Source organism: Emydura macquarii, unplaced genomic scaffold (genome assembly GCF_026122565.2).
Source record: "Emydura macquarii macquarii isolate MOO-44397 ecotype Brisbane River unplaced genomic scaffold, CSIRO-AGI_Emac_v2 contig_1451, whole genome shotgun sequence".
Lineage (NCBI taxonomy): Eukaryota > Metazoa > Chordata > Testudines > Chelidae > Emydura > Emydura macquarii.
Window position 1 is genome coordinate 11188843 of NW_027131588.1, and position 15601 is coordinate 11204443.

General features: G+C 39.9%; 1 protein-coding gene across 2 annotated transcripts in view; it reads left to right on the forward strand.

The window, feature by feature from the left end:
* Positions 1-15601, forward strand: part of IFT74 (intraflagellar transport 74) — a 74668-nt gene that overhangs the window by 28289 nt on the left and 30778 nt on the right. For both annotated transcript variants that reach the window (XM_067553168.1, XM_067553169.1), the window contains exons 13-14: positions 7402-7481; positions 12614-12667. In XM_067553168.1, the coding sequence (XP_067409269.1) occupies positions 7402-7481; positions 12614-12667 (134 nt within the window). The remainder of the gene's footprint in view (positions 1-7401; positions 7482-12613; positions 12668-15601) is intronic.

A 15601-nucleotide genomic window follows, 5' to 3' on the forward strand; every position in this document is an offset into this window, starting at 1 on the left:
ATCTCAGGGTTTTGGTCGGCTCCCAGTGCCGAGGGATGCCTCAGTCACCGGGCTTCAAGCCCTGCGTTTCCAAGGCTATGCCTGTAAGTGACCCTCACTCAAGTTGCTTGAAGTGCCTTGGGGAAGCTCATATTGGAGAACGTTCCATATTTGCAGGGACTTTAAGCCTCACACAAAGAATGATCGTGAAGCCAGGCTAGAGTTTCTACTCATCGAGATGGCCTTGAGACCTCTATCTGAGCCAGGTCAATCTGACTCAGCATTCAGTGCCTTAGCATTAAGAAGGAGTCCATCTCCTACCCTACCTGAGTCCCGACACTGCTCACGATCCCCAGTGCCTAAAGGAGGTATAAGAAGCAGACTGCCAAAAGGGGGAGATCCCCAGCACTGAAATCTGCTAAGCTTTGGGATAAGAGTAGAGTGCAGTCTAAGCCCAAGCACTCCTCTGTTTCAGTACTACAGAAGAGGGCACCCTTGGGAGGTTCCATCAAGCCTGGAGCCAGAAGAAATTCCTTCCACATCTGCAGTACAACACCATACCAACACTATCTCGGTACTAACCATACTAGAGGCGTTTGTGGCTGCAAGGGACCTCCTGACCCTGTTAGTGCCAGTATCTCTGGCAGTACAAGCGTCAATGCTATTGTTGCCAGTGGACATGGGAAAACTGTCAGGGTTACTACAACACTAGGTACCATGCCAACCTCCTGAACCCCTGTTGGCTTTCCCTTCAGTTCCATCAAAGGGGAAACCCATGATGCTTGCTTCTCTGTGGTCCTCTGTACCTCAGCACCAGTGATCAGCACAGTCTGGAACTGCACCTCTGAGCTCAACAGGAACAGTGTCATCATCATCCAAATTAGAGGTCAGGTCCTACATTTCCCATCCTCAAAGCCAATTTCATTACTCCTCCTCCACATGTTTCCAACCTTCCATGGATGCTGTCACAGGAGTACCATCAAGTGGTTGGCCACAAGGTCATTGGAGCCCATGCCTGTCCAGTGGCCTTTTTGGAATCTGTGGGGTTTTTCTCCAGTTTCCAGACTGTATTCTGGGCATTCCTATTTGGAGACCTTCAAAAGGTGTGTGGCACCTACCCTCCAGGTAGCACCCATTCCTGACTCAAGTAGCAAGCTCGGTACTGGATGCCAGTAGCCAGCTCAGCAGGACCCTACAGATCAAGAAAGGGAGGAGGAGCATCCACAGCCAGTACTGGCTTCCTCTTCTTCCTCCCCTGATGAGGCAGTCTTCGGGGGGCATGTTGCCTCCCCTAGATGACTGTAAAGTGCACCAGAAATTGTGAAAGCAGGTTGCCTTAAGGTTGGGCATACAGGTGGAGGAAGTAAAAGAATCCTCTCACACGTGGGCGATATTTTAGCTACTGCAGGTCCTTACAGAGTGGCCCTGCCTCTCCATGAGGCCATTATGGATCCAGTTAAGGTATTGTGGCAGTCGCCCACATCCCCCCAATTTCCACGAGGGCCGAGCACAAATATTATGTACCCACCCAGGATTATAAGTTTCTTTATTCACATTACCCATCCTCCTGCAGCCAGGGTCCCTGGCTGACAATGAGAGGGAAAGACAGGGACATCAGGGTGCAACCCCAAAATCAAAAGACTCAAAAGAAGTTAGATCTGTTCGGTAGGAAAGTTTATTCTACTAGTAACCACGTATAGGAGCTCATGATTGCAGTCTTCTGGGCTCCCGCAAGAGGTCCAACAGACCTTTGATCTTTGAAAGACCCTTGCTCTTTTCGGAACAGACTGACACTAAGCCCCCTGGGTTAAAGGACTAGAGAGCAACATTACCTCAGCCCCTTCCATGGAGCACTTCATGCCTCAGCAGCCCCTCCAGTATTCTGTTCCAGCTGTCCAACAGGACCTCCAGAGAAAGAAGAGTAGAGCTTATAGACATAGACTACCTCCTCCTTCTACCTCTGCTTCAATGCCTGCCTCACCTAGATATCCAGGGGGTTCTAAGCAGGCATTTTGATGGGATACCATACCAGTTTCCAGGATGCCAGACCCCATTTTTTATTTGTTTGCAAACCACCTTTCCCATTTCCCATTGGTCCCATATCACCATAGCCTGTTGGGTGTTGAGCACTGTAGAAGTGGGATAACCCTTCCAATTTATTTCCATCCCTCTACATCTCTTTTCAGGGACCCCTCTCCCAAAGAACATCTGGTCCAGGAAGTTCAATCTCTCCTTCAGGTGGGAGCCATAGAAGAGGTTCTACATAATTTAAGAGGGAATGGTTTCTACTTCCATTATTTCCTAATCCTGAAGGGAGGTCTCAGACCTATTTTAGACTTGCATCATCTCAACAACTATCTCAAAAAAATTGAATTTTGCATGGTCACCCTGACATCCATTATTGCTTCTCTGGATCCCAGAGACTGATATGCTGTCCTCGATTTAAGAGACGCCTACTTTCATGTGTCGGTATACCAAGGACACAGAAAATTCCTCAGATTCATAGTGAAGCACTCATATTAGCTGTTCATAGTGTTTCCATTCGGCCTATCTGCAGCTCCTCGGGTGTTCACAAAATGTTTGACTGTGGTAGCGGCTTTCCTTAGGAGGCTCTGAGTGCAGGTCTACCCTTACCTGGACAATTGGCTAATCAAGGGCCAATCCAAAGCTCAGATTATATCCAGTGTTCATCTTATTTAGTCAGCCTTCATGGCCTTAGGATTACTGATCAATGCAGACAAGTCTATTCTTTGTCCAGTGCAGAGGATAGAGTTTATAGGGGCTGTGCTGGACTATACCTAGACCAGAGCATTCCTTCCAGAGTCAAGAGTCCAATATATTTGATCTCTCGTGACAGTATTCAAAACTCATCCAATCACAACAGTCTGAAACTGTATGAGGCTCCTAGGTCACATGGCCTCATGCATATACGTAATACAACATGTGAGACTGCACCTCAGCTTCTGGCAGATGTGGCTGGCCTCAGGGTACTCACCAAACTGTCTGCATCTGGACATTGTCCTCATGGTACTTTCACTGGCTCTAATTTTGCTGAATTGATGGTTGAATGCTCTCAACATTTGTGCAGGCGTTCCCTTCCTGTGCCCTCAACCATCGATGACTCTCATCTCAGGTGCATCAGCTCTAGGGTGGGGAACTCACCTAGGGCCCACCTGAACCCAGGGTCTTTGGTCTTCGACAGAGCTATTTCTTCATATCAATGTCAGAACTCAGGGCAATTTGTCTTGCCTGTCAGGCTTTCCTACTTCATATTAGGGGTAGAAACCTGTTTGTCCTTACGGATAGCATCACAGCAATGTTTTGCCTGCACACACAGGGAGGAGCTCAGTCATTTCTTCTGTGTCAGGAAGCAGTTCATCTATAGGTATTTCATTTAGCCCATCCAATCAACTTCAAGGCCTCTTGCCTTTCAGGGGTGCAGAACAAGCTAACAGATCTCCTGAACTGGTCTTTCTTCCGTCATCATGAGTGGTCGCTTCGCTCGACGTAGCCAGAAGCATTTTCCAGTAGTGGGGGATTCCCCAAATAGACCTATTTGCAAACAAGTACATGTCAGAAACAGAACAAAACAGAAAATGTCACCAATTCTGCACCCTACAAGACCCAAGTCCAGGTTCCAATCAGAGATGCTTTCCCGCTACTCTGGATGGGAAAGCTTTTGTTATGCTTTTTCCCCAATCCCTCTCTTACTAGAAGAATTTAGGGAAGCCCAATTTGTTATTACCGAGAGAACTTTAGAGTACAGCATTAACCCTAAAAACTACTGGTATGGTAGTTTGCTCTATTGGAATTTCCAGAGAGACAATCTTCCCTTGAAAGAACACGGATACAGTCCTCCGATCAAGATAGAACACATAAGCTGTGATACTTCAAAAACAGATACCAAATTTATTTAGAAGTGAATGGTTACATTAAGTAGAAAGAGAGAGAAATCCAGCATGGCTTATAACCATATAACAATATATTCAATATATATAAATAAACATTTATCAGAATGCAACTATTAGAAGATATATGGTACAGAAAATAATACTTAGACTACTAGACCATATATGGTAAAAGAATGTTCTGAGTAATGCTTTTACTATAACTTAACACTATAACACTTAATACTATTAATTTAACAATAATATACTTAACATTCTATCATAAACATCTATACATAAATATCTATTATTAAACATCTATCATCCAGCAAGCGGGGATCAGACGTTTGCTGGATGGGTAGAGAGGGAGAATCTCACTCAGACCACAAGCATCCAACTTTATTGACATGCAAACTCAGGTAACCTTTATTTACACAACCTTTGAAACATCCTCTGTTCGTCAGGGAAGGTCTTCTGCTCTGTCCAAGGATTGCTAAGAGAGTTACCTCAGGCTCAGACACAGAGCGGGGACTCAGTGAGCCCGGCTGTCTGTAAGCCCAGAGGCATTTGTGCAGGATTGTTTTAAGCTCAGACGCAGAGTGGGGACTCAGCCCTGTTGCCTGTAAGCCCAGTGGCACCTGTGTAGCTTCCTAATGGAAGGATTACCTTGATTTGGACACAGAGCGGGGACTCAGTTAGCCCGGTTGTCCAAAGCCCTAAAGCACACCTTTGCTTCAATAACGCTCACCGCTGTTCAGATGTTTTCAGGATGTCACGGTTCTTTTCAGCTCTTTTCTTCCAAGTGATCTTCTTCTTCCAGCTCTTCTTCTTTAGATGGTCAGCTCTCCCTGTGTTCAGCTCTTCTCCTCCTCAGGTGATCTCAGCTCTCTACAAACTACCTGCTGACAGTTGGCTATATATATAGCTACCAGTTTCAGGTAGGGGAGGGGTGATGTTAGGAGTGAGAACGTCAAAATGGATAGGGGAGTGGCTAGGAGGAGGAGGGAGTTAGGAGTGAACAGAGAGGGGAGCTATTTTCTAATTGCCAATGCCAGATTCACTTGCTAATTTTTATCTTAAAGATCCTTTTCCTAAAACTTATCAATATTTTAAATACCACAGAATGTCCAAACACTGATACCACTCTTCAGTTGTTTTTTTAATTACTGTTATTTTTGTTGTAATTTTAAACCCCTTCTGAGGCTTTTCTGCAACCCTTTTCACATGATTATTCAGTCTAGTAGATTCTAATAATTTGAGACAAAAATCTCTGGCAACACCTCACCTACACAGAGTGCTACTAAAGAGCAAGTGGGACCACACCTGGGTTATATTAATAGCCCCAGCAATGGCCCCACCAACACTGGTTCTCCTCTCTACTGGACTTCTCAGGGGTGACTCCAATCTCGCTCCCATTGCACCACGATTTGGTCTCTCAGGATCATGGTCAGCTCCTCCTCCCAAAACTGCGATCCCTTCATTTAATGGCCTGGAAGCTCCATTGTTAAATCCCAAAGAGCAGGCTTGCTTGGAGCAAGTTCGCCAAGTCTTTCTAGGTAGCAGAAAGCCCTCTACAAGGGCCACTTATTTGTCAAAATGGAAGTTTTCTCTATCTGGGCATATCAAACCAGAGTCTCACCAATGCATTCATCCATCCAACAAATATTTGACAATCTGCTGCACCTGAAACAGCAAGGCTTAGCTATTTTCTCTGTCAAGGTTCACCTGGAGGCAATATCAGCTTTCTACCCTCATGTGGGTAACTATTCTGTTTTTTCTAATGACATGACAATTACATTCCTTAAAGGCCTGGAAAACTTATACTCTCAGCTAAGGAAGCCAGTTTCCCCTTGGGACGCGAACTTAGTTTTGGCTAAACTTATAGGACCATCATTTGAGCCTCTAGAATTGTGCTCCTTACTACACCTTTCCTGGAAGGTGGTCTTCTGATTTGCTATCACTTCTGCCAGAAGGGCCTCTAAACTACACACCCTGTATACAGTGTTCTTTAAAGATAAGGTGTACTTACGCCCTCATTTCAGGTTTCTCTCTAAGGTAGTTTCAGATTTTCATATCAGTCAATTTATTTGCATACATTTTACCCCAAACCACATGATGGAACTAACATTGGCTATACACATTGCACATTAGACAGGCACTAGCGTTCTACATAGATAGGATCAAACCATTCTGACGATCCACCCAACTGTTCGTGGCCATAGCAGACAGAATGAAAGGCCTTCCAGTCTCTGCACAAAAAATTTCATCTTGGATAACTTCTTCTATCCACACGTGTTATGATTGGCAGAAGTCTCTCCTCCAGACAAGTTGAATGTCAATTCCACAAAATTGCAAACATCCTCAATAGCATTCCTACTGCAGTTACCCATCCTGGACATTTGCTTAGTGCCAGCCTGGTCACTGGTGCAAACTTTCTTCTCCCCTTACACCATCACTCAGTGTTCAAGAGATGATGCCAAATTTGGTCACTCAGTATTGCAGTCTGTGTGTATATGAACTCCAATTCCTCTACCTATTTAACTGCTTAAGAGTCACCAAGAGCAGAATGCACATGTGCAATCACTCGAAGAAGAAAAAGTGGTTACTAAACTTTCATAAATGTTCTTCGAGATGTGTTGCACCTGTCCTTTCCATGACCCCGCTCCTACCGCTCTGCATTGGAGTTTCTGGAAAGAAGGAATTGAGGTGGCTTGGGGTCAGCTGGGCCCAGCAGCAGAGGGCACTTGTGCCACCCTGACAGGTACCACTGAGGGAAAAATATTCTGGCCACTGTGCATGGGGCGCGCACACTCCAAAAGCGGAATGGACATATCTCAAAGAACAACAGTTATGAAAGTAACCGTTTTTTTTTTTTTAATCTTCTAGAAACTATGGTGTACAATTTTTTTTAAACAGTGTTCACAGTCAAAGGCATTTTGTGGATTTCTTTTTAAACTGGGTGACCAGTATTTGATTGGCTAATAAGTTGCTTAAATAGAATTCTTGGTAGCTAAGAAAAATTATAATTGACAAAGAATTATAGTTGGAGATTTGCAGAAGAATTTTTTATTATAATTGAATTTCGTAATCCATTTGATTATACTCTACAGAATTTTACATTTCTTAATTTATAATGCTCTACAGAGAATTTTATTTAAATAAAAATCACCATATCCTGCTGCATTATGCCGTTTATGTTGTATTTCTGTAAAGCTGTGTAACAACCAACAGAGGGACCCATATAGTAACACAAAACAAGATAAGTTTCACTGTAGTGATTATGTTTGTCTCACAAAGTGAAAAGGTTTTTAGTCCAAAACGAGGCAGAACGTGTTTACTTCGCTGAGAGACCATGGTGATGGGTTCCATACAAATGCTTGTTATAATGACAGTAACCTTACTGTTATATTATTATTTTTATTAGTAATACATTCTGTTTACTGTTTTTATTCCAATCCTTCACTTCATAATGCCTCTTAAAAGCTAAACATTTAATAGCACATTTTTAGCTCCAAATTTTATTATTTATTATTAGGCTGACAGAAATAAAAGAAAAAATCAACCATTTTAATGACGTCATTCGACGACTTGACATGGATCTGGAGGAGCACCAAGGTAATATCACCAAACTCAGAATGGAATATAAAGGACCAAATATACAAAAGCTGTTTTTAAGTTTGCACGCGGTTTGCAAATTTGGGGTGTCCTAAAACTCTGATTTGCATCTGCAAACATCTTTTGTGTACTCTGATCTGGAAGGGACTAACTCCAGTTTATATATGTCCAAAATTGTGAGTGTATTAACCTGGTTTGAGGCCAAAGTGTGGTTCTGGTCAGTAAAATAACTGTATAAAAATAGCATTTACCTGGTGCACCTATTTGTTTCTTCTATGTTGTCTCAATCATATCTGCATGGCTTCTCGAGAAAAAACAAGTCTTTGTTACTGGCACCACTGAAGAATTAATACATCATCAGAAAAACAAAATACTGTATTTTTTTGTTGTCTTTGATCTCTGAAATATATTCATTTAATTTGGATCTTGGAATGTTTATTGCTTGTATGTAATGTGAAAGATGAAAATGGAGCTGAATTCTTCCTTTGAAGTGTCAGATGTTTTAGCCCCTGCCAAGTAACAGAATAACAACTTGATTGACCAGTGCTTTGATCAAGCATGTCAGATCATATATTTTCTGTCCTTGACAGTCTGCACAGTAGAGCATTCCTTTTTTCCATAACAACTGGAGGCAAAGCACATCTTTGACTAACAGTGTGGTAAGGTGGTCCATCTCTGAATCAGCTGACTGGAGCTTCCTGGTAGCGGGCTTAAAGAGCTATAAAGCTCACCCAGTTTTAAAAGTGTCTGTCTAGCCTGACTTAGACAGAGTCCTACTCCAGCTTTGGGAGACTTGGCATAGGACTGAAATTGGCTTGAGAGCCTGGCTTCAGCAGAGGCCTGTTCCAATTATGAAAGTTTCAGTTTAGACTGGGAGTCTAATCTAAGCGGCAGCTTGCTGTAGGTTAGTCCAGCTGGAGAAGCTTAGTTTAGACAGATGCCTGACAATGTTCACCCTGGAAACTCAGCTCAGGCAAAGATTTGATTTAATTCTGGTGGCTCTAACTTTGACTGAGAGCTGCATTGTTATTATGATTCTGCAGGAATCTCTGTAATGGAAGTTATTTTGCTTCCTATGAAATCTTTAAATTTAAGTGTGTGTGTGTGTGTGTGTGTGTGTGTGTGTGTGTGTGTGTGTGTGTGTGTGTGTGTGTGTGTGTGTGTGTGTGTGTGTGTGTGTGTGTGTGTGTGTGTGTGTAATATTTTTAATTCTCCTGAGTACTTTTCCCTTGAGAGGAGGCTTGGAACATAATCTGACCTCTAGTTTCTTCAAAATGACAATAATTATTCTGATGTTGAGCTTGCTTAAACAATTGCATAATCCTCGTTATTTCTCTTCTCCACCTCGTGTATAACATTTCATTTTTTATTACTGAAATGTAGCATTTTAATTGTTTCCCAAAGAAATAGCTTGTTACTGAAACCTTTATTTATTATTCATTTCCCTTTTCCAGATAACAATAAGAGCTTTACTATTTTGCTTTCATTTTTCTTTTCATTTGATTTTCAACACTGTTATCTTTGTATCCTTGGATAAGTGTAGAAGGTAAGAAGTGAGTCACATCTTAGTTTATAGTTTAGCAACATCTGCATAGCAATCAGTCCTCTTCTTGCTGATCCTCCATTGCACTGGCTATGCTGCCATCATTTGTTTTGTGAAGGCCTCTGTTTAAAAGAAGTGTATGAAGTACATTTAGTAGTACAGTTGACACCCTAATATCTGGAGTGGTCAGTAGAAGTTAATTATTACATGCTGAATGAGACTACTTTGTAAATGTATCTGATACCCAATAATATTTCCTACAATCTATATTTAATCAGGAACATATTGGGCACTGACCTTGTTCATGCACTGTGGGGGGCAGAGCCTCTCCTGGTGTAAATTGTCATAGCTTCATAGTGATATGACAATTTACACCAGCTGAGAATCTGACCCATGAAATTTGTTTAACATATTTTTTCCCTCATCAGCTTTTTGTCTTTTTAAAACATCACTGCATGACTACTATTTTTTTGACTGGGAAAGTAGTGATTATATAACTTGTCCTCAAAATCTGTGCTCATTTGAACCTTTTTCTCACCCACACTTTACAAGGCAGATGAGAGGCTTATAGCACTTGAAGTTAAGCACATATGCATGTGCTTCACTGAATAAGCATGAACTCGCACATGTGCTTAAGTTCTTTGGTGAATCAGGGCCAAATTTTCAGTTCATTTTAACATGAACAGCAGCTGGATAGCTCAAAAGGAAATTTCCAAAACATCAACTGAAGTAGTCATTCTCTTTCATTGTGCTCTGGACTGTTTCTGGCTTCTCTTGCCCATTTCTATGTAAATGTTGAGAGCTAAGGTACTTCCTGTAAAAGTCTCTTATTAGAGGTTTTTAGTGGGACCTACAATGTATTTGAAAAGGGAAGCAGTGCTGTCTAGAAGTGGGTAAAGTTTATAGGAGTATTGCTCAGTAGTGAATTAGAGCACTTCTCAAACTGGTTCAAACACAATAAGAAGAAATTAGTGTAAATAATATTCTTAAAGGTTAAGATGTCATTTTTTTCAATGTACTTCTGTTATTGGAGCTCAATATACAAACTGTCACTACAACTGGGACTACATTAACTTATATTTTGGCCCCAATTTAAATTTTGTATAAATAAGCTTTTTATAAAACCTCAGTTAAATAGAAACATTTCAAAAAAATTAAAACTAAAATGTCAAGTGAAAACAGTTGTTTTATACAGCTCAAAATTCCTTTGCAGCATTTGAAATCCAAATATTTCACCCCTAAACACATGAAAAGTATAACTGACTATTATAAACAAAAGTAAAACTGACTTAATTGATTTTTATTGTCCAAGCAGAGAAACAAGTAATTAGGATTTTAAAAATTTTGTCTTTTAATAATCTAAAGTAATATAGGTAAAAAAATATGTCCGCTTACATTAAGTGGCTTGTAAATTGACCTTTAAGTGACCAGTCACAACAGTCTTTAACTCCTAATATATCAGATGTATAGAATGTAGCCTGCAAAGTGTGTTATTGGTAAAATAATGCAAACTTTTGAGCAAAGCTATTTTATATGTAGATATTTTAAAACTAGTGCTATAATGCTTTAAACTCTTTTAGATTGTTTACAGTGAGCCTTAACATCTTAGCCATGTAGAGCGATGCACAGTCTTCTTGCAAGTGGAATGGACTTCATGCTGCTAATTTACTCTGTATCATGAAAGGGAGAGTCAGCAAGAAACAAGGCCACAGCTGCAAGGAAACTCAAGCAAAATCACAGTCCCTCAGGAGCCACTGGATATGCTTATTGTTTGAATGCACTAGATAAAAAGGAAAGCAGAGAGGATGTAGATGTAAAAGACCTGGGGAAAAATGTGCTTGCTCAGTTAAATCTATATCCATCTTATCCTTCCCTTCTGTGCTTTTTAAATTCTCAGATTTATGCTGAAATTAGTGATGACTGAGATTCTGACCAGGCACTTATGAGTTAAGGCTGCCACAGCATGATGAACTTACCCCATCTTCTTGAAATTTTGCAGCATATATAGTAAGAGTCTGCCCCTGTTGTGAGACTCCTTAATTGGAGACTACTTGTAACCCAGTGTTTATATACAAAGGTGACTTGAGTTAAAGACATCATGGTATATGTACTGATACTGTCACTGATAAAAACATTTTAATCTATCGAAGCATTATTTAAACACATTTTCTTTACGTTTTGTTCCCCTATATTCAAGTGAATTGTGAACTAAATTACAGCTTTCCAAATGCCCTGAATGAAGCGCAGCACATCGTTGCACTACTTTAAGAGCAGACAGCGACTAGACTCAGAGTGATTCAGAGTCACAATTTGATTTCCCATTTCCCCTTTCTCCAGAAAGAAGAGTAATCTGCACCTGCCCTATACTCTGCTGTTGTTATTATTTCTTTGAATTATTGCCAGCACAGCTATTGTGCCTGGCACATGGAGTGTGGAGCCAAATCTCCCCACTAATTGCTTGTCCACTCAGACTACTTGAACAAGAGAAGTCAGCCCCATAAAGGCTGCGTTTCCTCCTGTGTGGCTACTTGCGATATGGGTGGTGAATGCAAGGAGTGCTTTCTTGCTCACCTGCACAGGTTAACAGTGAAAGTTACAACCTGGTCCCAATGGTTTAAATAAGAGGTGCACACACTGAATTTGACCCTCTGGATAAACATTTATATAACCTAGACCACAATAAAAATATTTTAAAAAAATAAAAGTTTAATTAGTATACACAAATTTGTCAGGGAGGGAACATTTCCTGACTTATGCATTCAAATTTTCAAGTTAATCTTGTTTTAACATAGCTTTCCCCAGCACCACTAAATTGCTATACTTTAGAAAGCTAAATGTATATATTATGCCTTCTACTGAGTATTCGTTTTCTCTCATGTAACTAATGCAGTTGAAACCCAAGTTAAGGATGAAGCAGAATCATGTGTTAGTGAATCCTAATGCGTGAAGATATAGATGGTGTGTTTCTCTTTTGTATTACCTTATTTTATTTAAGATTGTTACCTTATTAATATCCAGAAAGCACATCACAATGTGATCTTGACTGCTGAAAGCCAGAGAAACTGGCATCAATTTTGAAATCTTAAAAAGAATTCCAGAATGACTTAGTTTACCAGTCAACAAAATGGCCCAAATGCATAAATGTGATTTTCCAACACTGTAAGTGAAATAGACTAATATTCTAAATGTACTGACATTTAATTTAAAAAAAATTCTGCCAACTAATACAGTTTTTAAAAATAATATTTGGGGCACTGTCAAATTTTGAGGCATATGACCTATATCCCACTATGTATATTTTAAAACAACCTCTTTGATGAAGATTATACTGATGACATATTGTTATGCTGATTCCCTTTTTTTAAAAATGTGTATAATTTGCTTTTGATTGACGATTATAGTGAGATGTGAATAACGTACAGCCTGATCTTTTTGTGCTTAGGTGCGTAGAATTAGCATTTTATATAATAGAAATTTTGTCTACCTAAGGACTACAGGATTGAGTTAATAAAAAAAGACCTATAAAACACAATGTAGAGTTCAGAGCAGTTGACATTTTGAAGTTAAATTAATGTTATATCTCTTGTAGGAGAGAAAAATCTGAAATACAAGGAGTTGAAGAAGAGAGAGGAAAGCATGGACAGTAAGTTGTTTAATATAGATTAGACTCCTGAATTGCCAAAGCACAAGGTTTTTTTGATTTGTCAAAGCATAATTTATTTGAAGCCAAAAACTGTTGACCTGCTGACCACTAGTCTTCTACCCTGTGATCTGATTCAGAGATGCATCAGCACAAGGTAACTGCTGCTGCAGCACCTTTAAGAGAAAATACCTTGTATATAAGACATTTACAGATGATTGGAACACTTTTCCTGGCTCTTCATCTGGTGCTATATAGTTCAGGAATATGTTTTTAGGAGATAAAAGTCAGAATAAAAAAATAAGTTTTAAAAATGTGCTAAAATGAAAGTTAAATAAAAATATGTCATGGAGTGCCCACCGTTCTGAATAAAAGCAAAACTTTGAAGTGACTCTGAGAATCAGAAACAACAACTTAGGACATTTGTACTTATTTATTTAAGTTTAGTACTACTAGAGCTTTCTGACTTACCTATGAAGTCTCATGACATAGAAGCCTCAGCAGACGCTAAGTGAGGATGCAAAACATTTAGGGCAAAAATATATTTTAAAAAGTATCCTATTGTTAGCATGTTTATAAAACATTATAAATATATATGGCTCTTTACAAATCCTAAACCTGGAATTTCCAATAGCTTACCAACAGATTTAGACAGTGCTATATAAGAAACCAGTTTGGATGAAAGAAGGCACTGTTGGTTAGATCAGCATACATAAACTTTGCTAAAAGAAAAATTGTTTGAGGAAGGTTTAGAATGAGAAGAGGGAGGATAATAATGTACAGGAAGAGTAGTATATAGCACATTAGATTTTTTATCCTTTAGGAGAAAGCACTGTCTGTTAAATTGAAAAAGTGGCCTTCTTGTGAATTCTCTACTAAATCCACAACTTAAGTCAAAATATTGTAAAATATTTATATCATACATACATGGACATCCACTGATGCCTCAGATTTTGTTCCTTTATAGAATGAGTACTGAAAAGGTCTACTCTATATGTCTTTGTTGTAATGATCTCTAGGAACCCATTTAAAATGTTGCTTTCTAAAGGTAAGTTTTATTTCATAATTCCTATTATTCCATCCCTTCTGCTGTTGAGTCAATTCAATATTTTATAAGTTTCAATTCTTTTCCTAAAATTCTGGAGAGAAAATATTTGTGGGGATTTTTATCTAATCTTCTTAATGACATTTACCCATCTTTTTTGGAAACAAACTTTGTGGCTCCAAATCTAACAAGTAATACTGCAGTCTTATTTCTCGATATGTGACATGCCTGGACGCATGTTTTTAAGCTTTCCTGAGTCTGAGTAGAGTCCAGGCACTGTTTCTGGGTTTCTAGGCCTACTTGTAGGTTCCACGTTCCCTTTCTAACACCCCCTTCTGAGAGCCAAGGCCTCACGGTCAAGCTGCCTAGGCTCTGAAACTAATGTAAACGCCCCAAGATTCCTCAGTTGCTTAAGCACACTTTTCCCAGAGCTCCAAACTTGTGGACTCTGGGCTATGTTTTACCTCTTCAGGGACAACTGACAGTTGAAGCAAATGGACGCAGTCATTGCAAATGGATCTAACATAATTATTCTTTACTCTAGACAGCACAAAAACCAATCAAACACTTATACACCATTCCTTGCCTCGGTTTGCTCACCACTCTTGAATGTTCTTTGGGATTATTTCAGAGTTCTCTAGGCTGTCCAGGATTCCCCTCCAGCGGCTCATGACTTTTCCTTTGAAACATGAACTTTCTTTCTAACTGACCCCAGTAGTCACTATGCTTTAGCTCCAAGTCCTGGCTGGGTTCTCAGTGGAAAAGGTCCACTCTACTACAAAAACATGCCCCAAGCTTCCTTTGTCTGTTTGACTGACTGAGTCTCTGTATTTTTAAAGGGCTGTACCTATGACTCATCTTTGTTCCCTCTTCTGGGGAAATTCCATTCCTCCAGTGCCTAGCCCACCATAGAGAAGTTGGAGAAAACTAGTTTTATGTAGGTTGCACTTTACTCCTTTGTGCTGGCTGGGCAAGATTTGTTCAGAAGCTGATAGTCTTTTAATGACGGATCTGTTCATAGATAGACATGCCTCAGCACAAGGAGTATGCATCTAGAACATATTGCAGATAATCACAAGGGCTTAAACATACGAGAGTCAAGCAGAATTCATGCATTGTACATAGACAAATCCCCCCAAATTGTCACAGGGTGTGCGGTACTTGACAATAGATAAAATGTTAACAAAATCCTGGTTCACTGTTAAAACTTGAAATGTGGTTCAGGGTTTTTGTCAAGTTATCACTGGCAACTCCCATTGTAACTACCACCAACAACAAAATCTTTTAAATCTTTTTTTAAAGACACAGAAAAAGAAAAAAATTGTCAAAGTATTTAAAATGTAAAGTATTAAGAAATAATTCCCCTTAGTCCTTTTTCCATACTTTTACTGTATGAAGATATTTTTATAGGGGAAACCCTGTTTAACAATCTTTTACATATTAAAGATGACACTAACTGTCCTTTTTGCAGAAAAAGAGAAAAGGTTAGCTTGGAACCATTGTTGTTAAAGTCTGATCCTATTTTCTTTAAGACAAAATAAAAGAGACTCACACAAAAGGGAGGGAAAAGAAGAGCAAAGATAAAAATTCTTTTTCTGGTGCTCACTTGGACTTGCAACCTGGCTGTTGGAGAAATACAGGCCCTGCACACAGTCTTATCAGCTACTGACGACCCAGCAAACTTTTATCAACAGTAGGCTGTTTAAGGTGTTGTTTTTAGCTGCCTTTTTGGTCACATGCTCACTGTGGTGTTGCAGAAGGTGGTGTTGTCTTGGCCAGCTCATCTAGACTCTTATTAGGGAGAAAGCAAAGGAGAGAGACAGGGAAGAGGAGAAACGATGCATGAGGAAGGGAGAGAAAACAGGAACCCAAGTCTCACATCCCAGGTGGTG